We start from the raw sequence: 27,186 nt of genomic DNA on the forward strand, positions 1-27,186 counted from the left end.
ACGACACTAGATGTCTATCTGATGGTGCCGTAGCTCAATTTAAAGAAGCGATTCCGTCTGTATTTAACTCAATACCATTCTTCAATATAAGACTCCTGTGCTAACTTTAGTCCGACCCAGATTGATCATCTTGTCGACAGTGGTACAAGCTCACTGAGAAGGACACTCGACTCTATTGCTCCTTTAAAAAAGAAGTTGGTAAAACAAAGGAGGTTCGCTCCATGGTATAACCCTGAAACCCGCAAATCAAAGCAAACATCGCGAAAACTTGAAAGAACATGGCGTTCCACTAACTTGGAAGAATCTCGATTACTCTGGCGAGACAGTCTTAAGACATATAAGAAGGCCCTCCGTAATGCCAGAGCAGCTTATTACTCATCGTTAATAGAGAAAAATAAGAACAACCCCAGGTTCCTCTTCAGCACTGTAGCCAGGCTGACACAGAGTCACAGCTCTGTTGTGCCGAGTATCCCTATAGACTTCAGTAGCAATGACTTCATGAACTTCTTTAATGATAAGATTATAATTATTAGAGAGAACATTAATAATCTCCTGCCCTCGACCGATCTTTCCACAAATAGAGTAACCTTAGAAACAGCTGTAAACCCTGATATATGTTTAGATGGTTTTACGACCATTGACCTTCAACAATTTTTACGTCTAAACCTTCCACCTGTCTCTTAGACCCTACACCGACTAGGCTGCTTAAAGAAGTGCTACCATTAATTAGCACAACTTTATTAGATATCATCAACCTGTGTTTAGTAACAGGTCATGTACCACAGTCCTTCAAAGTAGCTGTGATTAAACCTCTTCTTAAGAAGCCCACTCTGGATCCAGAGGTGTTTGCCAACTATAGACCGATCTCTAACCTTCCCTTCCTCTCTAAGATCCTTGAGAAAGCAGTTGCAAATCAGTTGTGTGACTTTCTGTGTAACAATAGTTTATTTGAGGATTTTCAGTCAGGATTTAGAAAGCATCATAACACAGAGACAGCTCTGGTAAAAATAACTAATGACCTTCTAATCGCATCAGACAAAGGACTCGTCTCTGTTCTTGTCCTGTTAGACCTTAGTGCTGCGTTCAACACTATAGACCACGACATCCTGTTGCAGAGACTGGAACATTATATTGGCATCAAAGGAACCGCACTGAACTGGTTTGGATCCTATTTATCGGATCGATCTCAGTTTGTTCATGTAAATTATGAAGCCTCGATGAAGACCAACGTCAGTTATGGAGTTCCACAAGGTTCTGTGCTTGGACCAATCTTGTTCACCTTATATATGCTTCCTTTAGGCAATATTATTAGAAAACACTCTGTAACCTTTCATTGTTATGCAGATGATACTCAATTATATGTGTCGATCAAACCAGATGAAACCAACCAGCTTGCTAAACTGCAAGCGTGTCTTAAGGACATAAAAACCTGGATGACCTGCAACTTCCTGATGTTAAACTCAGACAAAACTGAAGTTATTCTACTAGGCCCAGAACACCTCCGAAATCAGTTATCTAGTGATATAGTTTCTCTAGATGGCATTGCGCTGGCATCCAGCAGCACCGTCAAGAATCTTGGAGTTACCTTTGATCAGGATTTGTCTTTCAACTCTCAGATAAAACTTATTTCTAGGACTGCCTTTTTTCACCGACGTAATATTTCAAAAATCAGGCACATCCTGTCTCAAAGCGATGCAGAGAAATTAGTTCATGCATTTGTTACCTCTAGACTAGATTACTGCAATTCCTTATTTTCAGGCTGCTCTAATAAGTCTCTTAAATCTCTCCAGCTGATCCAGAATGCTGCAGCTCGTGTACTAACAAGAACTAAGAGGAGAGATCATATTACTCCTGTATTAGCTTCTCTGCACTGGCTCCCTGTAAAATATAGAATAGAATTTTAAATCCTTTTACTTACCTACAAAGCCCGAATTGGTCAGGCTCCATCATATCTTAAAGAGCTTATAGTACCATACTGCCCTACTAGAGAGCTGCGATCCATTGATTCAGGGTTACTTGTGGTTCCTAGAGTCTTAAAAAGTAGGATGGGAGCCAGAGCCTTCAGTTATCAAGCTAGTTATCAAACCAGCTTCCCGTTTCAGTCCGGGGGGCAGACACACTCACCACATTTAAGAGTAGGCTTAAGACTTTCCTCTTTGATAGTGCTTATAGTTAGGGCTGGCTCTGGCTTGCCTTGGACCGGCCCATGGACAAACTGGTATAAGCAAAAACTACAGGGGGACTTCCTACACTGAGCACCTCTCTCCTCCTCTTCTTCACCTCCGTCTGTATGCATTGATGTCCCATTAATGCTCATTACTAACTTTACTTCTTCCCCGGAGTATTTGTGCTTTCTCGCCTCACAGGATGACCGCAGTTTTATCTGGACACTGGTTCTTCAACCAGCCATGGCCCTGCTGACACCTACTACGATCGTCATTATTAACATTATTAATCCTATTACCGATACCATTAATGCACAGTACTGATTTTGTCTCTTCCCCGGAGTCCTTGTGCTTCCTCTCCTCACAGGTTTCCATGGAGCATGGTTTCATCTGGACCCTGGTCCTTCCTCCTACCATGGCCCTGCTGACTCCAACTGCTAATATCACTTTTATTATTACTCACATTACTATTTCATACTACCGATACCATTAATGCACATTATTTACCTGCTTCTTCACCAGAGTCTCTGTGCTTTCTCGCCTCACAGGTTCCTGTGTATCCGGGTTAAACCTGGACCTGGTCTTGCCTCCTGTCGTGGTTGTGTCATACATTGAATGTGCTGTAATTACATTGAATATATTGTAATTCACTATCCTGTTCTACACATGACATCATTGCACTTCTGTCCATCCTGGGAGAGGGATCCCTCCTCTATTGCTCTCCCACAGGTTTCTTCCTCTTTCCTCCCCGTTAAAGGGGTTTTTTGGGGAATTTTTCCTGTTCCGATGTGAGGGTCCCGGGACAAGAGGATGTCAAATGTGTACATATTGTAAAGCCCTCTGAGGCAAATTTGTAATTTGTGATTTTGGGCTATACAAAAATAAATTGAATTTAATTGAATTATAACTTACTCTGCCTGTTTCAGGTAGTGTTTGCTAATCTTCAGCTTCCCAGAATTCAGCAGAAGCCTGTACTTGGAAGCTTCCAGTGTCAATGTAAGAAAATCATAGCAAACAAGAATGCGCTGCTAACAAAATCAAAAAACTTCAATAATAGCAATGTGTGCTAAGTGTAAGCGGAAAGAAGTTTTGCCGTAGTTTTGTGCGTTAGCTCTTGAGCCGAAACTAGGTGCGGCCTGCACAGTATGTTTGTCTGTGATCTGTTGTCAAAGTAAATGCTTCCACAGTGGGCCGGATCATATGGGATGAATTAGCTGTCACTTCCCCCACCTCCCAGCATGCTGTGCTCTCAATAACCCCTCTCCCCAAAGTAATGCATGCACACACACACACACGCTTACCCCTTGCAGACTGTACATCATTCGTGATGTACAATCTCCAGACCAGGCCTCTGAACCACACCCCATAATCACCTTCATCAATTGCAACACATGAGCAGCCTCCTTTAGGAAGGTGAGTCAGCGACTTCTTGCATTTTCAACTTTTAATGCAGTGTTCTGGTCCTCATGTTTGTGTCCGACACACCTACTTCCCTCTGTGTCTACGAAGACACCCTTTAGTTTAGTGAACCCATCCACTCTGTTCCACAAATCTCCACTTCAGTTGCTCTTACCTACACAAAACTTGACAGTTTCATTCCTCTCTATATTCTGAAGGTTTTTACAGAGGGGTTTGTTCATGTATCATTCAAAGCCTGATTTATACAACATTTTATTCCTAAAAGTACGGCCGCAATTTATTATTTCATGGCTGTTGACAGTATTTTGTGATACAAATAAATATTCCAAATTTGCTCTGTAAAAACCTTTGACTCCAAGATGTCAACAAAATGAAACAAGAATTTTGAACATGACTTCATGCGATTTCCATCCATCCATTTTCCGTTATCGCCTGTCCTATTCAGGGTGGTGGGGGGGCTGGAGCCGATCCCAGCTGACATTGGGCGAAGGCAGGGTACACCACAAGTAACACGGCTATCACTGGGCTACATGGAAACAGACAAACATTCACACTCACACCAACATATACGGAATTTTCAATAAACCTAACTCCACACAGAAGAGCTGGCAGACCGGGATCGAACCCGGCCCTTCTTGCTAGGAACAGAACCACGTAAGCCTGAGCGCCCCCTTTTTTGGGGGGCTGTGGAGAAAGTTTAGCATATACCGTCGGAAAATATGTACTTATCACGAACGAATATAATGATGTTGCAAACCAGATTAAACAGCAGAACCTGGGCTACAAGAATATGTAAGCCGTTTTCACATGCTCCAAACACAACTCAAACAACTAAATGAATTACCAAATATCAAAATCTATAGAGCGCCACCTAGTCAGCCCACTCGCCACATTTCTGGCTGTACCGCTGTGGTATTTTATGCAATACGCACACATGATATCTCAAAAGAAAGCAGACACTCAACAGATTCTGGACACATACCTGCATATCAAATCCAGCTACAACAAAGCATCAGCGAGATATGAACAGAAATCGCTTCATCAAACGACAGTTGTAAAACAAATGTTACCTTTGCAGTTTTTCATCGATATGTTTATTTTTCCGGTAATTCCACACTGAGATAAGTTCGAGCTACGTCCTGTGTTACACTAAAATCATTCCGGGCGTTTCTAGGTGGCTGTGGGTCTGAGAATCGCCTTGCGTCATAACCAGCACGTCTCACAGGACGGCGCCCTGCTGGTTCTGATTGGCTAACAGTGCTGTCAATCTCATGGTATAGCTAAATTCTATTGGGTCTAACGCTTCAAATGAGGTGTCAATCACTGAATCATCGACCAATGGGTTGCTAAGATAGAGCCCTGCGTACTCACAGGGGTCTGACATCGAGAAAAACTCCAGTAAGCAGAGAGACACAGAGGGTTCAGAAAGGATTATGGCTTTCAAAATAAAGCTAAAACTGCTGTATTGGGATGTATTGAACACCATTAGTGATATACAAGTGAAATATATAGTTTGATACATGAGAAAATTCAAATGGTGCAGATGGTGCCAAAATGACCATTTTGGAGACCTCACCTGAACCCTCTGTACTAAAACCTCTCTAATTTTGTTCTGCTTCACTTTATCAAAGTCAAACTTTGCAGAGAGACTGTTCATATATTGTGCTATGATTTGGGAGAGGTTAAGACCTGCAGCTGCATCATTTCAAAGAAATAATAATCCTGTAAATGCTTTTATTTTTTAGGCAAACCTGAAACTTTTCAATTTGTGCTGTGTCCCATCTTCATTTACTCTTAACCAGTAAAATATATACTGATATTTACGAATCTGAACAAATCTCACAAGTGTTCCCTTTATTATAACACCAAAATTATTCAAATAGACCTTGTGGTTGCAGAGATATACTCTTTTTAGTATGGGTATGCAATTTTCATGCAGAGGCCTAAAAAACTGGTCTGTTTTGCAGACTTGTGGCACAGCATTTGAATTCTTACTTTACCAACATGTTCACAAAAATAGTGCATTAAACATTCATGAATGCAAACTTTTTAGACTTGCACAAGGAGTACCTTTACTTTTGATGCTAATATGATGAACTGATATTACTGATGTACTTTTACTTACGTACTTGTTGCATGTGGCGCTGTATGTGACATATGGTGTGTGTTTTTTGTTGTCTCTCCCCTCTCTCTCTTTCTCTCATTCTGTTGCTCTTTCCTCCCTTTCTTCGCAAGGAGTGAAGCACCTGAGAGGAATGAATCATCAGGGAGAAGGAGGAGCACACACTCACAGGCTGGTCGGCGCAGCACGGTGGTTGAGGTTTTGGTTTTGTTTGCGTCTCCCCAGATCTTTCTTTTTCCCAGACGTGGTTGAGAAGTTTCTGTTAAGAGTTTTTTCGATTGTTTCTATATTGGCCATACTTAAAAACGCCTGAAATATCGGCTAGCGGAGCATTAATATGCCATTAGAATTAGGAATCCCAGTTACCTCATGGCTAGTCATGGTGAATTTCACCATGCTAATTATTCCTTATAGAGGGCATAGAACACATTCAACTTTGTGGATCCATTTACTGGACGCGTTGACTTTTCCTGTTCTCATTGATAATTTAGACTATCATTTTTTTCTTTTCTCTGTATGGGCTTCTTTGATTTTCTTACAGCCTATTTTAAAACCTAAATATGGATATCCTTCATTTATGGTGTACAAAACAATCCTATTTTCTGTGTCGCTCATCTCATTATTTTGTGTTTTAATGGCTTTTTGCCATGTTGTTACCTTTAAACAGCCACAGTTAGCTTCAGGCAAAACCACTTAGTTAAGACGAGGAAAAAACATTATGGGTGGACTCAAAATAAGTGTGTGAACTATGTAAAATGTAAACAATGTCACATAAGTACAAAAAACACGTCACTAACGTAACTAACGTAACTGAAAATGAACACCACACTTTGGGACATGAACACCGGTGTCCTGGTTGAAAGTCCTGTATTTGTTTGATCCATTTGCCTCCCCTTCCACCCACAATAAGTAGTCTTCCTCACTTTTTATACTACGTCACTAGCTCTGAGCGTGGCATATTCCGGTGTATGCGCTTACATTGCAGTCAATACAGACTACATGATGTAAAATGACAATGGCAAAAAGAAAGGATGGCCTTTCCATTGCTTGCTAAATGACATTCAATTTTCATTTTAATTTCCTTTTAATTATCCAGCTCATGTGGTTGGTCTGTTTGTTAAAAGACTTGACGAAGACCGACAGTAGTTGAAACATGTTGTTTTTTTATTGATGTAGCCTCCATAATAAAGGCTTTAGAATATTATTTTCCAATGATTTCTGTGTGGATTTGTTTACTTTGATCTCTAACCTTAATATGTCTGAATTCCTGGCTATGGCCCTGGTGACATGAAAAGTGTACTTTTACTTGTAATTTCCTCTTGGTTGTATTGTGTTATTATAAACTGGGCTTTCTTGTTTCGCCTCTGGAGCAAATAGAGGCTTTCTCAAGGATGAAACAGGTGTGGATGGATGAGGGGTTCACCCTCAGAACCTCTGTCTGCAAAAAAAACGATGCAACTCAATGTCAATATACAACTGACTAAAGACAACATAGACATGTTTGTTTCTTTTCAGTTTTATTTGTAAATGCACCTTGGATAGAACAAAGAAAAAATATATAATATATTCATATGTACTGAAACGTTAAGTTATGTACACATTTAGGGTTCACGCTAGAAATCTTCACAACCACTGACTTGTTTTAAGATATGGTATCAGAGTCGTCTCTCCGTGTGTTTCCTGGATGCCACAATGTACACTCCTGCATATTTACATACATTCATAGGATGCGATAAAACACCTGTGTTCACACAAGCATTAAAAATTCAAAAATTGAATGAAAGGAATGATGCGCAACGTTGCATACCCCCCCCCCCCCCCTCTCCCCGCTTGTTGTTGCTTTACATGCATGAATTACACGTGGAGGGCATTGTCACAACCCCTACATATTCACCGCGGGGTACACGTAGCAAACACTGTACCAGAGCAATTACAAAGTGTGTCGTGGCTTTAGGAGGGATGATGTGACTTCATTTCTCAGGAGCACATCGTCCGGATAGTTCTGCACCATAGTGTGTCCATCGATGTCACCTCAAAGTAACGGCCGGCTGAGGTCAAAGGCTGTCAGGGTGTCTCAGTAACATATAAAGCAGATTTGAGGCAGATTTTGTGTCAAGTCGTCAGCAAAATAATCGTCGAAATGATAATAGCAGACTGAGACATTCAGCTCCATGGCTATGCAGCGACTGTCGCAAGCCATATTACGAACAGTCACTTCAACACCCCATTAAAATATGGATCACTGAAAAGCCTGGTTTCCCATATGGTTTGGCTCTCCAGTAAGGATTCCGTGGTACAGTAAGGCCAAAGAAGCAACACAAATAGAAGACCAGCAAGTGGACACACACGACTTCATCAAACAACAAAACGAAGATCATTTAACACTGATCACAAGGCCGATTCAACAATCACTGTGCATTTAACCCTTTTAGTTGAATTTCACGTCTGGATTTCTGTTCCTCGTGTCACAGCAGGTTTACAAAAATTGTAAAAATTGTCGTCGGGCGGAAACCACGTATGTTTAAACCCATTTTTTTCAGGAAATGAAAAAAACGGCTGTTTTCAAAATAATTGCACGTTGCGTTGTCAAAGTTAGTATTGTGTCTTTATGTATGGTCAGATACTTGCATGTGCAACTCTTCATATCTTACCAAAAATCAAGCTCGAATGGAGAAGCTAGCTTTATCGACCAGCGAATGTGGAAATACGTGTTTTGTCCGTCACTGATCAGAACGACGCTCAGCCGCTGAGGTCACATTGGTAGCTAGCTACACTAGTGTCCTTAGCAAACATTTAGATCTAAAATCACGACTTTAACATCAGAGTTAAATCCAGTGGTGGGCCGTCAGGGCCTGCAAGGCCTTCTCTGCTGGCCTAAACAGAATCACAAAGTTATAGCTATTTCATAATTTAATAAGTTTTCTTAAATACACGACATGTATTATAATTTATAAAAATATTTTTCCCATTATCTTATTTTCTCATTGCACAGCTACTGTCAGTTGCTCTGCTTCCTGTGCAGCTTGTTTTAAAATTGCATCGTCGCTGTTTTCTTTTGGCTCTGCTGTGAGCGACACTATTCAGACACGAGGCTGGGTGGAGCTGAGGTTTTTGGCGGCAGTTTGAGGATCAGATTGAGTTACGAAAGCCCTTTTACCACAAGCCCTTTTCAACACTTTTCATTGGTTAAATATCTGTAAAACCCACAGACAGATGTAACAGGTGACCAACAGAATTGATGTATGGAAAGAGAAATTGCGAAATATTGAGATAAGATGTTTCCGCCCGACAGCGCAGAACCCAGGTAGATTATGGCGAGATTTCACAGGTCTCTCCCTGTGCATCAACTGCACTGTCAATGAAAGACTATACTGGTTGTAGCTACTGAGGATCCCAATGAACTTCCTCTGACTTCCTAAACATTGCATAAGATGAGGAATGTCCAAGACGTTGGCAGCGAAGATAAAAGGCAGTTGTTTTGATCCAGGTCGCGTGGACCAAACATATCACATAATCCAGACAGGATGAAAATAAGCTTATCTTATCTTCTGCTGAGGCAGGCGATAAGGACTGAACAAACATAAGGAGTACAACATACCAAAGCACCAACAGCAACGACAACCTTCAGCTGATCACAGACAGGATGGTAACTGGTAACAATAAATTAGGACAATCGCAGACTGCTGAAACAAAAAGTGAGGCATGCTTCCACTCACATAATCAAACTGACTTGATAATGACGCAAACATTTGCGCTAGAAAGATCTGTGCGTTCAGACTTGCACCGTGCGCCGGCGGCCTATGTCCGTATGAGAGTGATCCCAGCATTCCCAGCATCAGTTTGCTGTGCGAACTGTCCGGCTGTTCCGTGGGAAACGGTGGACTTTGATGTGTTTTGACAGGTGGTCGCTGCGGGCGAACCTCTTCTCACAAACCGGACACTGGTAGGGCTTGACACCTGAGTGGGAGCGCCGGTGTCGAGACAGCTCGTCGGACCGGGAAAACCTGAGAGAAGAAGAGGAAGCAATGTTTGAATGTTCAGCAAAGGCAAGTGGAGAAAGTCAGAGATGTGGACTCACGTCACATGACGTGGACTCGAGTCACAAATCTGATGACCTCATACATAACTTGACAAAATCGTCAATCAATAAAGACATGCATTATGAAATGTTAAAATGTATGTCATTAAAATGCTTTCAACGTTTCTCCTAACAACGGATATACTTTAACTCTATTTGACAGCAGCCAATCACGTTGCACGAGCAAGAGGGAAACCAGCACATTACCAAAATTGGACATTTTAAACATTCAACTAATCACTAATTTTGCCGGATTAAATGAGAAAGATTACTAGAAATTGTACCTCATCAACTCATTTGACAGTTGAAAATGAAACGTGTCTGGTTGTCTGGTAAATGTGCTCTCAGCAAGCTGCAGTCTGAACTCAGCCAAAGAGGTAAAACAATCTGTGACATCATCATCCCAATATCATGTGTGGATTGTGTGTTTTTGTAGTTCAAAACCACAGAGTGGTGAGTCTTCACTGGTGAAATAGCTGCTTTACATCAATTAGAGTTGTGACCAAGAATTATTATATTATATTACATATTATATTAATCTTTGAATTTGAGTTATTTTCAACTTTTGTTTGCAAATCTTAAAAGCCACAGCTCAGGTAGAGCAGGTTGTCCACCGGTCCGTATTTCAAAGAACCTGAACCAGACACTGAACCCCTAATTGCTCCCTGTATAGTTGTGACACCACAACTATACTAAAGTCCTGACGGCTCATTTAAAAGCACAGTTTCTTTGTACAGGCTGTTTTGAGCATTTTCATACGTTCACTGTATTTAAATAGAAACTACAGCTGCTTTATATTAAAAAAGTTTCTTTCTTCTTCTTAAAAGAAAAGACATGGACATCTCATTTTCTACAGTATGGGACCTTTCAAACATGAAACACAAAGTTTAGGATTTGGCACTTGATCCATCACCTTCAGCCAAGACTTGCTTGTGATTTGCAAAACACTGACTTTGTCCCACCCTCTTGAGAAAGTTGTTGATAAGCAAAGCCCTACTTTAGCGGTTTGTCTCAGGCGTGTGCGCTCCGGAAAAGATGATCACACTAAAAACCAGTTGCATAATACATCCAGAATCTGTTCATTAAGGAAACGATTCTTCTCGGCTCCTCTGAACAAACAATGTCAATGGATCTGACTAAAACCATTTACCCTTAGAGCAAACATCCCTTTGTGTTCTGGGGATATTCAACAGTGCCAAACTTGAGCAAGTGCCTCTAGCGCGTGATGCAATCAGAGACGGAAACCTTGATCTTTCCCGCCGCCCTCGCGCTGTTGTTTTCTATTTAGCTCTAGCAACTCTCTGTTTTTCACAACATGTACACAACCCAGAGCCCCATAGAGCAATTATCTGTCATGAGCACCAATGCTCCACATGTTGATGCTCCTTTGCCTGTAACTCATTTAGACCAGCATATGAGGCGATGGCAGCGACGGGGCTTCTTCCCAGCAACCTAGTTCTCTGAAACTGGCTGTTCCCTGCCAGGCTCTGCATCCCAGATGTTGCTCTGCTGACCTGACAAGATGATGAATCGATACGATCGCACCCTGTAATTAGGTCGCAACGCATAAGGAGCTGCAGTAAAACAAATAAAATTAAAATAAATTCGTAGCGTAGATGCAACAAGCTCAGGAGCAAAAGTAATGAAAGTAATGCTCCTGCACTAATAAGACATGATTACAATGGAGCATGCGACATCTGACAGGGTTTATTCAGGGAGACAGTGAATACAACTATACAACTATTCCAGAAACACCTGCCCCAAACTTAAGAGTAAAAACATGCTGATTAAGTGTACACAGTGACTTGGGTAGATGAAGCAGTTATTTGAAAGAGGTACATCTTCCAACTAGGAGACCATTGGTCCAATGTGATCCCATGGGAACCAACACATATATGTATGCGCAGGATATATTTAGTTCGGCATCATCACCGTATGACGGACGTGGGATGAAATTTCAGGCACAAAAGAGGCTTCAAACAAATGTTTCATATAATTCATGTCTCCCAGTGATGCCAAACTGATCTACAAACAGTTTTTATGTTGTTTGTATAGATGGTCTTATTGTGTAAACAGTAACACTGTCACTGCCACTCTGAAGTCTGACGTTAAGCTGACATTATTGTACTATTTTACATATTTCACTCTTCATCCCGTGACTGGGACGGAATGGGACAGAAGTAAAAATCCACTCCTGTGTAGTTTCAGCATCTGGTTTGGATCTGTTGTATCAGAGAAACGTAAAGAATTCATTATGTTTTAGTCCCACTCTAAATCAGTTTGAAGAGGCTTTCTTTCTTTCAATGGGATTTCATTTCACGTCAGCTAAAGGTGTGTTTGGTTAAATGGTTAACTAACTTCCAGGAAGGCTACACTGCAGAGTGATTGTAATAGAAAACAATGTTGGATTGGGTTGGCACATCTGTAGAGGCAGGAATGAGAAGCAGTCTATCCTGTGCAGACCTCTTATTCTGCCCTTGAAATAGAGGGGAGCACTGCAGCCATTAAGTCTCTGTCTTATTAGTGTGTGGGCACATTGCTCCCCCAGGGAGTCCCCAGCTTCATTCCTCCAACAGTTAGCCTGAAAGAGTTGAGCAGCACTGCCTGGGCTCCACAATACCATGCTGACAGCTCGTCCCTTCAGCCCTCCCTCCCAGGCCACTCCCCCAAAATGATCATTATGAACGTAAACATATAATAATGAATTCAAACAACGAACAAGGCTGTTGTTAGCATTCATTATTGTTAGCTAGCAGCTCGTGAAAGACTCTGATTACGCACCACGTGTGAACGGGCCGAATTAAATAATTGGACAAGCTAATAACAGTCCTGCAACAGCCAGTTAACAGATTTCTCTTTTCTTTTCTTTTTTTTGTCAGAGCATTTGATGTATTGAGTTGTTGTCGGAATGTTATGAGAATTTCAAGATATATAACCAAATTGTTTTTGAAGAAGATTACAAACCCTAGCTTTGAAATCACTTCTTGAAAGAAGAGTGAATAAGTTGCTGATCACAAAATGATTCCCTCAAAAGAGACGTGGCTGTATCCACTAGAGGCGGGACCAAGTCATTGCTTCACAAGTCCCAGGTAAGTCCCAAGTCCTTGCACCCAAAACCCAAGTCAAGACAGGCAAGTTCCATGTCAAGTCCCAAGTACTAAACTTTGAGTTTTGAGTCCTTAACAAGTCAAATGTAATGCTATTGTAACAACAGAGTAATAATATATCAAATTTACAAAAATCATGAATGCTTTTGAATTTATTTTGTTAAAACAAGTTTGTTAAGACAAGTATGACTAAACTTCAATCATAAAAAAAGATTGTGGGAATTAGGTGTCCACTTGAATAGATAGTGTTAAGTTGATTCGGGAAATGAATTGATTCATGGCACACTTTTTAAACAACGTACTTTTTAATCATAGGAGCTTGCAGGAAGGTATCAAGTAATTTCAAGTCAAAAGTCTCAAGTCCAAGGGAAGTCACAAGTCACTGGCATTGAAGTCCAAGTCCACTTGCAAGTCTCTTTTGATTGTATCAAGTCGAGCCTAAAGTCATCAAATTTGTGACTGGAGTCCGACTCTAGTTCACACCTCTGGTATCTGCTGTGCTCAAGGCCGGATAACCAACTGCGCAAAAATGTTGAATCGCCTCTGTGCCCCAGCCCGCAGCGCCACTTACACTGCATTTCAATTTTTTACATCTATGACTTAGACCTCAATTATATTCAATTATATTGCACAAATGGTGCATATTCCAAAGTAAATATGTCGTGCTAAATTCCTAATCATATAACAGGGTAGCACTGGGGACATGAGGATGATTCTGGTGTCTATGTTCTCACAATACTAAGACCTAAGCCAGCCAGCAGAACATTGTACTAGAATGTGAAATTAGATATTTTAGTTAAATTGGTCTACCTGGACCTCTACATATACAACACCGCGCTCACTGCATCTTTCCATCCAGCCGTTCCCTCCCTGTCCCTCCCAGTCCATGTGAGGGAACCTTGACCGATCCCTCTCTTCCCTTTCATGCAGCGAGGCAGCCTGGACGTTCCTAGCCCACAGTCATGGTAACGATTCAACACTTTGTCTTTGTTCGCTCCACTTCCTCACTGCTGCTCCCTTCAAGTGATTGTGTGCAAAACTGAAACAGGCCTTTTTTCTCCACTTCTATCAGCCTCTCTCAACTCCCCCCTATATGCCACCATCACCACCAGCGCCTTTTCTCTAAAACAAATCTCAGTTACTTTCCGCTCCTCATCCATTTGCTTGCTTCTTTCGCAACATTATCAACTTTCTTTTTCTTTTTTCTCCTTTGGTCGGCCCCCTCATTTATCCCATCACATACAGTGGGTTACACACACACACACACACACACACACAGGTTCTCACACACACTTTCATCCAAACATCCTGCCCTTTGTGCATAGACAAGAGCCCTTTGTTAGTGGGAACACACAGCCTGGATTACTACTGCACAAATTTCTGCGACTCCACTCATTTGTTACTTGCAGAGCATTACAACTATAGTACATGAGTGGTGGCGGGTTGCCAGCTTGGTACTACGGTCAAATAGCCCATCACAAAGCTTTTAAGGGATATTATTGCTCACTCAGTACATGAATGCAAACTGGGGGTTTATCAATGAGTGGACGTTTGAAAGAGGAGGCTCCTCCATGACTAATCTCTGCAAGCTGTGGCAGCTAGAGGCCAAATTACATAACGGCACGCTGGCTTGGTTGGTTTTGACTCATGTGTTCATGCAGGTAAATTGAAGCATTCCATATGGATAGGCCAATGCACACATGCAAAGCACATGAAAAACACACACACCATGTCAGTACTTGTCACTGAGTGGCAGGTCTTAGTTCTGTGTGTGTGTGTGTGTGTGTGTGTGTGTGTGTGTGTGTGTGTGTGTGTGTGTGTGTGTGTGTGTGTGTGTGTGTGTGTGTGTGTGTGTGTGTGTGTGGAGCGTTTAGAGCAGTGGTCGCCCAATGGTCTGGTGCCAGGTTTCATATTTCTCCTTATTCATTAAGTAATGGTTTATATACAGGCTAACTCAACACTCATTTAACTTAACTGCATAAAATGAGAATAATAATGCGATAAATTAATAAGCTGCTGATTCTGGAAGTATTTTCCCTGCAGGCAACTCCCATTCCACAGTTTTCTTTAACTGTTCTGTGCATTAGTTTATAACAAATGACTCAATGCAACAACAACCATGAGCTTTAGCTGCTGTTGCTGTGGAATAGACCATATTCCAGAATTAACCCAGAATGTGAAAATGAACTGATCAAGAATACTTAAAGCAAATAACTTTGGCTATAGTCTTCAATGAAAACCACAATATTTAACATAAAAAGATGAGAATATCTACATTATCTGGGGAAAGGGTAGCGCCAGATGTGTGTCTCTGTGACTCTCACAGAGGGGGCGTGTCTGCAGCACCGGACTTTGAATCTCTACTCCGCCGTGATGAAGTGAGCTGTCCCAGTCTTTTCCTTTTCATAGAGGAACTATCTTCATACTGAAGTGGGTGTGTGAGGGGATTTCATAGCGTGGTTTAAGTACTTTAAATATACTTTGAACCATGAGGGGTGATCCGAACCGTTACACCACTAGTAACGACATAACATCACAATGTAACAACGTAACGACATAACGATGTAACAACGTAACGACATAACGATGTAACAACGTGACGACGCAACGTGACGACGCAGCGTGACGACGCAACGTAACGACGTAACGTAACCAGGCAACGTAACCAGGCAACCAAGTAATGTAACGTAACAACGAAATGTTGCTGAACCACTTAACGGAACAATATGACGGAACAGCCTAACTGAACAAGTTAACGAAGAACTTAACGGAACAATTTAATGGAATGGGAGCATTAACTCAATGTTTAATTTTTGTTTGAAGCAGGACAAAGTGAAAATCTTGTTTGTTGGACATGACCACACCTCCCACCCATGGTTGGTAGTTGCAAGGCTCTGAAGAAAATGAGAGTGAAATAGTTGTCTTTGCAAAAACGGCACCAGCAGAGGGGAGTCTCACTGGCTGACATGATGTCCTCAGGAAAACAGCCAGCTCAACTCTGGCAACTCTGGGCTCAAGTCACAGTGTATCACCCACACGCATAAACACACGCACACACTTTGAGACTGATGATATAAAAAGGCCCTTACTTTAATGAGCAGAGAAATTGCCTTGTTGATGAAGACATTCAAGTTCTCCCTCTGCCTTTCTCCATTACACACAGCAGGTTCCAAATTAGATCTGGCTGCTTCATACATTGCGTACACAAATACACACACACACTCGTGCTGCCCCAGCAACCGCACAGCTGTCGAGCCTCAACAGGAGGTGCCCATGTTGTGCTCATGTGACTGAAGCCCACATGCTCCGTCCCAGATTTAGTTTGCATCCTCAAAGAAAGACACCCCAGCTATTCTTGCACAGATCTCTCACTGCCTGACAAGAAGTGTGACTTTGCAACCGTTGCTATTGCCACCGCATCACATCATTCCAATTAACACTTGGGAGACTGCATGACAGCCATTAAGATCTATTCAGCTCCAGGGCTCGGAGAAAAGAAAACATTGCTCGGCTTTTCTATTACAGATCCTTGAATAACTGTGAGCATACTGTCTGTGCAGCATGTGGCTTCCATGGTAATGAGCCCTCTTACGAATAATGACATTCATGTTGTTCTCTCATTTTTAGTTGCTTGGAGCTTTGGTAGTGTGTGTGTGGGGCTGGGGGGGGGGGGATTGGCTCTCCAGATCCTCTAAGTCCCCTCATCAGTGCTACTATGACCCACACAGAGACAGGTCAGTTCAAGTGACAGTTACAATCTGCAACACACTTGGTTCCATGGAGCAACACGACACCATGCACAGCACATATACATGCCCCACTGACATATAATTACTTCCAAAAAGGCCACGCAAACTAATGGGAGTTAAGCCCTTTTAATTCATGCAGGCACATGCTGTTATTGCCCAGTCCTGCGAATAAACAAACCTTTCAAACTGGCTTTATATAACCAGTCATAAATATGAGTCTAATCTGGTAAGATAATAATAAAATAAAAAGCAGTAGGGTTCAAATATGGCCATTTTAAAGGGGCAGAGACCGTTCTGTCTTGTGAGGTGAATGTTTGATGTCAACATGGTCCAATGTAACAAGAAATACATTAATTCAGTCAGTCAACACTAGTACCCACCTCCATCCACAGCCCTGCCAGTTGCATGCAAAAGGCTTTTCCCCCGTGTGCCTCCTCAGGTGGGCCTTCAGGTGGCTGCTCTTGGTGTACATCTTGGTGCAGCCAGGGAAAGTGCATTTGTGCATTTTGATAAGATCCGCCACCGGGTTCTTCTGGAACTTTTGACCTCCAACAAGAATCCCTGAGCCCTGGCCGGCTGAGCTGTCCCCGGGCCCGAGCGGCTTGGCCGCAATGGGGACGGGAGCAATGCGTACAAACTTGGAGGAGACGTTAAGGCTGGTGGAGGGCAGGATGTGGGGCACCAGGGCAAAGGTCTGACCTTGGATGTTGACCAGTAGCTGTGCAATTTTGATGTCTGAGGCTGGGGTAGGCGGTGGGGTCTGGGCCACAGGGGTAATAGGCGCTACTGTGGGCTCCTGCTTGATCTGAAGGGGCTGAATCTCACCTGGCATCCCGCTACCGTTTGTTCCACTGTCTGCTGATGAAGGTTTGTTGGCTGACGCTTTCTTAGCCCCTGTGCTGGATTCATGTGTGGGCCTAACTGATGTAGTTTTGGTCTCACTGGAGGCAGCAGTGGACAGGCCAGCAATGCTGGCGGTAGGGACAGTTTGGTCTGAATACTTGGCGTCTGGCTCTGGCTTAGGCTCTGGGGAGGCTTCCCTGCACCACTCCAAGCCAACTTCTAGACCAAGGGCCTCCTCCAGTCCCACTCCCAATCCCGCACAACCCTCTCGGAATTCCTGCTTCATCGTTACCACCTCCATATTTTCCTCCAGGAATTCTTCGATCTCTTCCAGTGTGGGCTGGAAGCACCCTCCAAGTTGTTCCTCTGTCTCAGCATTGGCCCAGGATAGGAAGTCAAAATGTTCCTCCTTCACAGGCTGGCGTCTGGGCGGCTCATCTCTCCGTGAGTCCCAGAAGAAAGTGGATAATGGCACAGGTGCAACAGACCCTGCCAGCACACTGTTGGCACCCCCTAAAGAGGCCTGTGACAGGAGGTGATCCAGGATGCTGTCATGGCTCTCAGCACTAGAGTTGCTGCCGTAGCTGGAGCTAAGCACCTGGGAGTCGGGGCTGGAACAGGAACGAGGGCTGGACGACTCACTCCGGTCATCCTCCGAAAACGGTGACGGCATCACCTGGTAGGAGCTCAGATCTGTCACCATGTCAGACAGCCGGTAGACCTGCGAGGAGCCACTGTAAGGTAGAAAAAGCCCCTCGCTAACTGGGGAGTTGTCCACCATCCCTGGACAGTGCCAATCGGTCGTCTCTTGGTGGAGTCTGTGGTTAGGATGATTTGTAAAAAAAATTATTCCTTCAGCTTCTGGAAAAGTTAGGCCATACAAACCCAGGTCACCGAGGCCACACTTCCCAATCAGGGGAGATATCGAAACACCTGGTGTTTCTCTCTCAGGGTGGAAAACTAGGCGTCGCGGAAACACTTTTACAATCCAAGGTCTCCAGCCGGGATACAGTGTGTCTAAATAGAAATAAACAGAGAGACAGAGAGAAGAGTGTCAGACTTAATCCCACAAGTACATATACTGCTCAAATTCAAAAAGGACAGTTCCTGACTTTAAACTAAGAGCATCAGGTGATTACATTCTGAAAATGTGTCCTCTAATGCATCTGCCTATTTGCTACTTGCCGACTGTGTATGCAAATCCTAAAATGTATTTTAGACTTGCAAGTTGATAGTTTTTGTCATAGGAGCAGCACCTGACAATATCAGTGACACAGCACAGTGGAAAAATAACTTCATGACATTACAGAAATGATACAGAGTCAGCTTTCTTTCCATCTGCTGTAATCACCTATGATATAACAGTGTTATCGTTCAATAACCTCATCATATTCTTATTGTGGCTATTTAAGTATCAGGCTTTAGATCAGTAGGCTACAGTTGCTTTCCACGTGGGTTTAATAACATGAGTATATTAATCATTTGTTTATGTAAAGTCCAATTTGGACTTCATAAGAAGGCCGAGGTTATTCTCCTGAAGCGTCGGTCATTCTCAGTGCCCTCCCGCCTCTATCCACCCACCCTATCCAGGGGCCCCTGCATGGTCTGAGTGACCGAGAGTAAACCCAGCCACAGGAGAAAAAATAAAAAACGGTCAACATTATTATCAGAAAACACCGCACGGGGCAGCCGGGAGCAGTGTGCGTAAATCACATGCTCTGCTTGTTTACGGGACAATTAAAGGGAAGTAAATCAGTCACACCGCTGCCTCTGAAGACGGGAAGATTTTTTTTTTTATAGTCAGTCATTAGATTTATCATTACAACGTGCAGGCTCGCTGCGTTATTGTCGCCTCCTGCGGGGCACATTTGGATTCATTTCACATGTTCCTAGAGAGGAGAAGACTGTCTTGCACAGCCAGGATCCCGTGGTTGTAACTCACTCAACTAAATGTCGTATTTTTTGAGCATATCCAAAATAATGATTACAATTATAACCATTAGCACCGTCAGATTTAGCAGGCGGAGAACTTATAGAAATCACATTCAAAATGAACTGCAATCTACTGTTAAACTGCGGCCGAGCGGAACCCGAATCCCGCAAAAATAGACCATCAACATCGGACCGTGTGTCATGTTTTCTTGCCCCCCCCCCCCCCGCGGAGCATAACGCACGAGTAGACGCTCAACGTAAACATGTTTTCGTCCAGCCTGCTGCAGCATATGGCACACACGCGCACCCTGCACCTCTGACACCCACCGTTCCATAAAAAATCCCCTTACCTTGTTCAATTAAAAGCAATATAATCCCAATGCAAAAGGCGCGGGGAGTAATGTTTGTATTCGTTGCATCCGACGCGGCAGTATATTGCCAGAGCAGCTATTGCCCTTGAGACTCGCCATGCAGCAGCAGCAGCAGCGTTCAGACTGGACTGAGCGCTCACTGAGTTGTACTATATGACCGTCACATGACTACCAGTGTGCGTTACAGGGCTAGTCTACTGTAGTGAGAAATAAGAGGCTGCTGCTGAAGGCTCGTCTCCGCTCTGCAGCCTCATTGGTCGGTTGTGGTGGGATGGAGGCGGGCCGTCTGCTCCGTCACTCAGAGGTTCTGCTGCGTGGAACGGCACGTGGGACGCCCCGGCGAAGAAAGGCAGCTCGTTGGGAGCTGCTTTCATGACAAATAATTAAGTTTGGGTTGCATTTATTTGCGCAGGTTTAAATCAAAGACATATAAATATATTTCCACCATAATTAGATATTTGTACATGCTGAACATCTTGAAAAATAAAAAGTTCTGATTTGATTCTTTCACTGAAAACGAAAAAGAACCATAAACAATCCACCATACTGTCTCCATATAGTGCTGCAGGAATGAGTCCTAATACCAATATCAAAGAAGGTTCACCTCACGTTACAGAACTCACACATTTTGATTGTAATAGAGCATAGTTTTTACCAATAACGAACCAACCATCAAACTGTTTATTGATATTTAGGAGGGCTAACCTTAACCAGCTCTCTCGATAATCTTCCCTGTAATTTTCATGCAATGACGCTAATCCCTAAATATGATATGCCTTTTATCAATACATTTTCTTGTGATCTTGTGTTTATGTAATTAGTTCTCTGGAGTCTTTTGTAAAAGAGACGTTGATCTCAATGGGATTTCCTGAATAGATCGAGCTTTAGAAGCACTACATGTACTACATGTACTACCAACAGGAGATAATGTGCAGGAGAGCAATACGCCTGAAAAGGTTGTGTTCATTGCTTGTTCATACAAAACAGTATCACAAAGATTTGTGTTGGTTATGACATAAAAAAGCATTAAACATTTTGAAATCTTTATTTGGTACAGTAACAGTTTAACATTTTGAACTTAAAAAAATAGCTTGTGCAGATCAAACAAACAAGATATAATAAGTTATTCCAGTAGCTGCTTCAGAGGTGTGAGTGGAATTTGTTACCCATGACCACAGCCAAGCTAGCTTTTTCCAGTCTAAAGGCCGCTGAGATCTCCAGTTCCAAATGTACTGTGCAGACATGAGAGTGGGATCAAACTTCTCAACTCTCTGCATGAAAGCGTAAAGTCATTTGGGTATGTGCCCATTAAAATGACACAGCTTCCTCTTTTTACTTGAGCTTTCTACACATTATTAGAGGAAGAACAGTGAAGGCCTTTACCCCCCAGGGATGTGATGAATAAACAACAGGAAAATGTGAAATACTTGCCTGTGTATAATATATGTCTCGGGCTTTTATTGTGAAAGGTAAGAACGGAAAGTGTGGATCTGGTCTTCGTTGCCTTCGTCATTGAAGGAGTAATACAGTTTGCCATCTTGGTTCTGACTTCAAAGCCTCTGTTTTGATGTTTCATAATATGCACAATTCCACTCCGTTCAGCACAATGTTATTGCTTTTATTTGCAGTGAGAAAGCTCAGAAAAATCGACCTTGTTCTGAAAAGAAGTATAGGCCTATGCCACTTTTCTGTCACATACAAGGTGTGTAAGTCACATGCAACAGCAGAAATGTCGAGGAAAACACAATAACGTCAAAGGCTTATTTCCACTGTGGTCCTTGATGTAAATATAGTAAAGATGCAGACCAACAAATCAGTACAATACATACCTATATCATCCTAATCATCATCAAGTCAAAAATAAAACCACAAATAAAAAATAGACGTAGAAAGGATGATAAGCTTACATGTCCGGGTTGTCCCGAAGTACTTCTTTGACCTTCTTTTGAAAATGGTGTTCGTATTTTTCAAGGTTTTCAACAAGAACAGGTGTCCATGTATTTCACTCTGCAAACAATCTGCTACCTTGTAGTTGTAGTTGTGCTGCTCTGTCCTTCAAAGCTCCCCAGCTGTTTGCCAACATGGGCTTTGACTAACTTGCTCTGAGAGATCAGAAGTTTATCTTTAGTGACCTTCAAACCATGAACAGATCCAGTAGTCAAAGCAACTCAAAACCAGAGGATTGGCTTTCAGTCTTCCTCTTCCTTTATCAGTCAAATTAAACGGGTATGATATCTTACCAAAAGTTATTTCTCATTTTTTGTGTGTTCTTTTACAAATTTCCGCCAACAATTCGTGCCCCTGCATTGCAGAACCTGTTGTACTTGGTTCAGTTTTAGAAAAGATGGTGGTTTGGGGAATAACTTCATTTGTTACATAAAATAAGCTATGTCACAAAAGTAAAGTAAAAGTCAACATTGACTTTTTATGTTAGACGAGACACAAACAGTGGTATCCTGGGTGAAAGTCCTGTTTGTCAACCCATCCACCCTGACCTCCCGAAGTGGAGCTCTTTAGTATCACGTCACTTAACTCCCACAGTAGCAGCCCTGCACGTCCTGGCTCACGTTGGTCATATCAATCAGTATTACAGTATAAGTGAACAGGGAATGAGATCAGCCTGAGCTTTAATGTCAAAACACCTGTTCTATTCTATTAAGAGCCACGCTCTCTCCAACCAAGCCACTGTCTTTCAAAGATGTGTTGATTACATTTCGACATAACTGACTGAGAATAAGTCTTTTTAAAAGATTTTCAAGCACTGTGCCACGGCACACCAGTGTGCTGTGAGAGAAAAATATTATTTAGTTGCTGCAAATACTGAACCTAGAATATAGTGGCTGGATAAGTAATACATACTCTTCCATGCCAGTGGGTGGCAGTAGGTAGCGCAATAATGACCTTATTAATTTAAGACAGTAGAATGAAATGATGTGCGGGAGAGGTTGAGGTGACAAGAGGAACAGCGATGGAGAAATATTTGAAAAGGAAAAATGCAGACTCTGAACTGGGCCCTGGACAAGAAAACTAAAAACAGAGAGACTGAGAGCTGTTGAGGAAGAGCTTTGTGTTCATCTAAACAGGCAGGTTTCACACTGAGGAAGGATCAACAAATTGAGAGATTTGTCATTAAAATGTCAGCATATATGCTGTATTATACTACAATGTGTCATTTTGTTACTTTTGTTGGTTTTTGGTGTGCCGCGGGATCTTTTTAATGTAAAAAATGTACTGCGGCTCAGAAAAGGTTGAAAACATATTGCACCCTCGAGCAGAGCAGGTGGGGTTTGCCCAGTCAGGGATTGATGATGTTCTAATTTCCTTCTTTTTTTTCGTCACTAGTTATAACAATTTATTTCAGTACTTTCAATCAAATTCCATGACGTCTGGGCAAACTCCATCTCCTGAAGAAGATCATGTGATATCATCAAAAGCCCTAGAACAGCTACATGTGGTGAAATTGTTTTGTCAACTGCTGTTTGTTTCAGGGGTCAAAAATGAACTCAGATGTAAATCCTCCATGACTCTCTGCTGTGGCTCCTACTGCTACTGTCCCTGCATGATTACAACACAACATCAGCTCACTAGCTAAGCTGTCGGGCCTATCAGATGCATTTCAGAGGTAAGTGTGGGTCACTGTGGGTCAAAGGCACTCTGAGACTATCAGTAACGGGCCCCACAGCAACACTTCCTCGCAAAGAGGAACTCACTCTCAGGAACAATGTGGGCGAAGCAGTCGAGCCGGACAAGAAGCGTTCCAAAAACATTACGTTGTTCTTTAACGTGCTGTTTGTTTTAGTAGTTACGTCCAGATTCTGAGAGACAACAAGATCACAGAGTTTGGTCATTGTGGGAATGTCAGTTGTAATCAGGTTTGGCTGCGAGGTGGCAGACTTTTGATACCTCGCATTTCTACATTTTAGCGCCTGGAGGAAGTGGCTGAAAATAGACTCTGAGGCAGCGTTGTGTTCTTGATGCTTCTCTCTTGGTGGTGTTTGTGACTACACAGAAAGTCTGTCTCTTCTGATGGGCCTTTGTTCTTGAGTTCCTGTTGGGAAAGGGAGAGTGCTGACTGGTGATAGGGTCAAATAAGCACTGTACGAAGTGCACATGTAAACAAGTGCTGAAAACTTTACAGTACGACATTAAACCACATCAAGTACAGAACAAAAGATGTTCTTCTTTACTGTTACTTTGGTCAACAGTGGTGTTACAGTGATTCAAGTTCAGTCCACGAGGGGACATTTCAAAGGGAAATATTTTTACTCCATCTGAGTAATATAGCAGCGATAGTAACTGATTACTTTTCCAGATTAAAATTGTACATTTAAAACATACAGTATGATAAGCTTGTCAACATTAAAAAGCATGAATTTATATTTTAGCCACTTTTTGCCCAGGCAGCACATCTGTAAACATGACATTGACCCATTATCACCTTGGTAAGTTAGTGAACATGTTTTCAAAGAGTTGCTTATTTACACACTCAAACAGCTGACTCTAGTTTTTAACAAAACATTCCACAAACAATTTTCCACAGCGGATTACGTTTGATGCTCTAGTGCAGCGGTTCCCAAACTTTTTAGGCCGCGCACCCCCTTCTACATCCCGACCAGGTTCGCGCACCCCCCCCCCCCCTTAATAAAAAAAAAAAAAAAAAGAAGCAACAGAGCCTTTTAAGCCTTCATAGCCGCATAAGAATCGGACCAATGAGTGAACAGTTTGCTCGCGCGTGGCATTTGTTTACAAGATTTAGTCCGCTGTTAAATGTTGCAGTGTGAACACAAACCGAACAAAGGAGCAACTGCAACAAAGCAAACGAACTGAAGGTGTGAAAACGCCCTGAAACACTGCAACAAAGTTTCAATAACTTTCAGTGACACAAGGCGTCACTTTTAAAGAGCAATACGGATGCGAGGACACACGCACAGACTCAGAGGCAGATTATCACATTTAATTTACAATTAATGAGCGACTAATGTAGCCAGGATGTCTTCAGACAAAGCATCGATGCGGCGCGACACAGTGATGTTGGACACCGGGATCATGTCCAACTTTTTTGCTTCTTTCTCTCCAATCATACATTCCACCATCTCTCTGGCAGCTGGCAAGCTCACGTCTTCAGTGATTGTGTGCGGTAGCCCCTTTCTCGCTATTCTGTAACCAGATATGAAGCCCGTAGTGCGTCATTTATAGACCAACACATGAATGAGACTGCAGTTGTTTTTGGCTGTTTTGTAACTCCTCCAATTTCGATATAAACAATGTAAGGGGCTTTTGACTTGCACTGGCATGCTTGGTGTTCAGGTGGCGACGTAAATAAGAGCTTCAGACTGTTAGCCAGAACCTCACTGCACACCACGCACTGTGGCTTTGGGCAATCTGCGTTGCCAATCCAAGTGAAGCCCAGACACACATACTTTTCATCATATTTCCTCTTTTTTTCCCAGTCTGATGCTCACTCTCGTTTCCTCTTTTTTCACCTTGACTCCGCGATGGGCCGATGTGCTCCCGATTTGTCTGTGCTATCCCTTCCTCCTTTTCGGTCTCCTCCGTCTCATCTTCCTCTGATTCTGGCTCGATTTCTTCTCCCGGTCTCTCCCCAACGCACCTCTCCGTTCCCCTCGCCTCCGATTCCTCTCTCTCTCTCTGTCCCTCTCCTCTTTTACGACTGATAGCTTCAGATGTCCCACCTGACAGTTTTTAAATTAAAATTACATTTTTTTTTTGGGAATCCCTGCTCTAGTGAGTATTTGTGGCAGCAGGATTGAGTCAGCATAAACTACAGCATGTGTGTGTGTGTGTGTGTGTGTGTGTGTGTGCGTGTGTGTGTGCGTGTGTGTGCCTGTGTGTGTGTGTGCGAGTGTGCGTGCCTGTGTGTGCGTGTGTGTGTGTGTGTGTGTGTGTGTGCGTGTGAGAGTGTGCGTGCGTGTGTGTGTGTGTGCATAGTTGATGGAGGAACATATCATGTGCACATTTCCTCAGTGGCACTGATGTGCTTTAGAAGCTCTCTGTCAGGAGGAAGAAGTTACATAGTCTGTTGGTTTTGATCTGTTGACAATAAGAAAAATATAGAATATCACATTGTAGAAAAAAAGAAGGAACTTTAAATCAACAGGTGTATATTTTGCAGGTCATCTGTTTCTACGACTTCCTCCTGTCCTCCCCTCAGACCCCACAGTGTCTCCAATGAAGGATAAAGTAAAGGGCTTGACCGGGCTCTGGAAGGGGCCCATAAAGAACACATTGCAGTAACTGGATGCCATTAGGTTTACCGTGTTGTGCGATAGGCACGTCTGAAGTCAAGTGGGAACTTGACCTCTCTTAATCCAGCCATCAAGCAGCTGGAGCCAAACGTCATGAGAGCGTCCCTGCAGGGTGGATCTGGCCCACAGATTACAGGCTCAGTGTGGAGGGATGGGAGCGCTGCTGAATGGCAGATTAGTCGCGTGCCTTTGCCCTACTTCTCCTCTGTCTCTGTCTCCCCGGGGATGTGCACAGCCTCTAATTTCTCATTTTCAGATGGTGAATGTCGCAATCCGGTTGCTCTTTCTCTCCAGAGAAGTCCGAGGAGGCCACGTTGCTAAGGGACAGAGGATTCATTCCAACCAGATGCATTTGTTTCTGCCTTTGTATTTCAGATGAGAGTAGAAGCCGAAGAGAGATCGAGAGACACGAGGAGATTTGTGAATGAGTGTAAAGAGAGTCTTCTTGACTGAACTTTCGCTAAGCTTCATTTGAACTAATTATAAACTAGAAGCTATTCAACACTATTCATTATCGACAAGTAGATATATTTCTACAACCACTTTGTTGTACAAGACATTGCAATACTGAAATTGCCTTTTAGGTTTTAGGTTGGGTCTTTTTTCTCTTTTTTCTGATGCATTCTGCTACCACTTGAGTGACACAAGCCAAATGCTTTCAGCTTTCTATTTACACTTTTCTGCTCCCTGGCTAACTAGAGACCAACCAATTTAAATCCTATTTGTGTGTCTGTTATCCTCATTAACACGTCATAGCAGACCTCCACCACCTGAGGGCGCAGCAGTACAACACATGTCAGGGAGAGAAGAGTTGAAGCTAAATCCTAACAGAAGAGGATTGAGAGCAGATGCATACCTAGTTGGATTTCAGTGGAAGAACCCTTTAATGACCTCCTAACGTTCATATCTGTAGACCTGATGGCTCGTTGTAAAACTAGAGACTCGTGATTCTTTTGAATGATCTACTTAATTCACTTTCTAAAGAGCCAAAGAGCTTTTTCACAGCAGACATGCTGAGTGCTCACAGTGTCTGATCTTAGTAGGAAAAGCACAGGTGTTACCAGTGGTGGGCCGTGCATTTTATGCCTGGGCCTTCTGTGCTGTCCTACTACAGTTGAACAGCTACGGTACAGA

At 42.7% G+C, this 27,186-nt stretch overlaps 1 protein-coding gene across 1 annotated transcript; it reads right to left on the reverse strand.

Annotated features, from left to right (window-relative positions):
• Positions 1-7,547: 7,547 nt before the first annotated feature.
• On the reverse strand, positions 7,548-19,905 carry LOC306775930 (Krueppel-like factor 15). The gene is made up of 3 exons (XM_079266500.1): positions 19,766-19,905; positions 17,021-18,500; positions 7,548-9,710 (listed from the first exon to the last, which is right to left on the reverse strand). Exons 2-3 carry the CDS (start codon positions 18,262-18,264, stop codon positions 9,542-9,544), a joined length of 1,413 nt encoding a protein of 470 aa, XP_079122626.1. The 5' UTR covers positions 18,265-18,500; positions 19,766-19,905; the 3' UTR covers positions 7,548-9,541.
• Positions 19,906-27,186: the final 7,281 nt, after the last annotated feature.

Source organism: Melanostigma gelatinosum, assembly GCF_949748355.1.
Source record: "Melanostigma gelatinosum genome assembly, chromosome: 3".
Lineage (NCBI taxonomy): Eukaryota > Metazoa > Chordata > Actinopteri > Perciformes > Zoarcidae > Melanostigma > Melanostigma gelatinosum.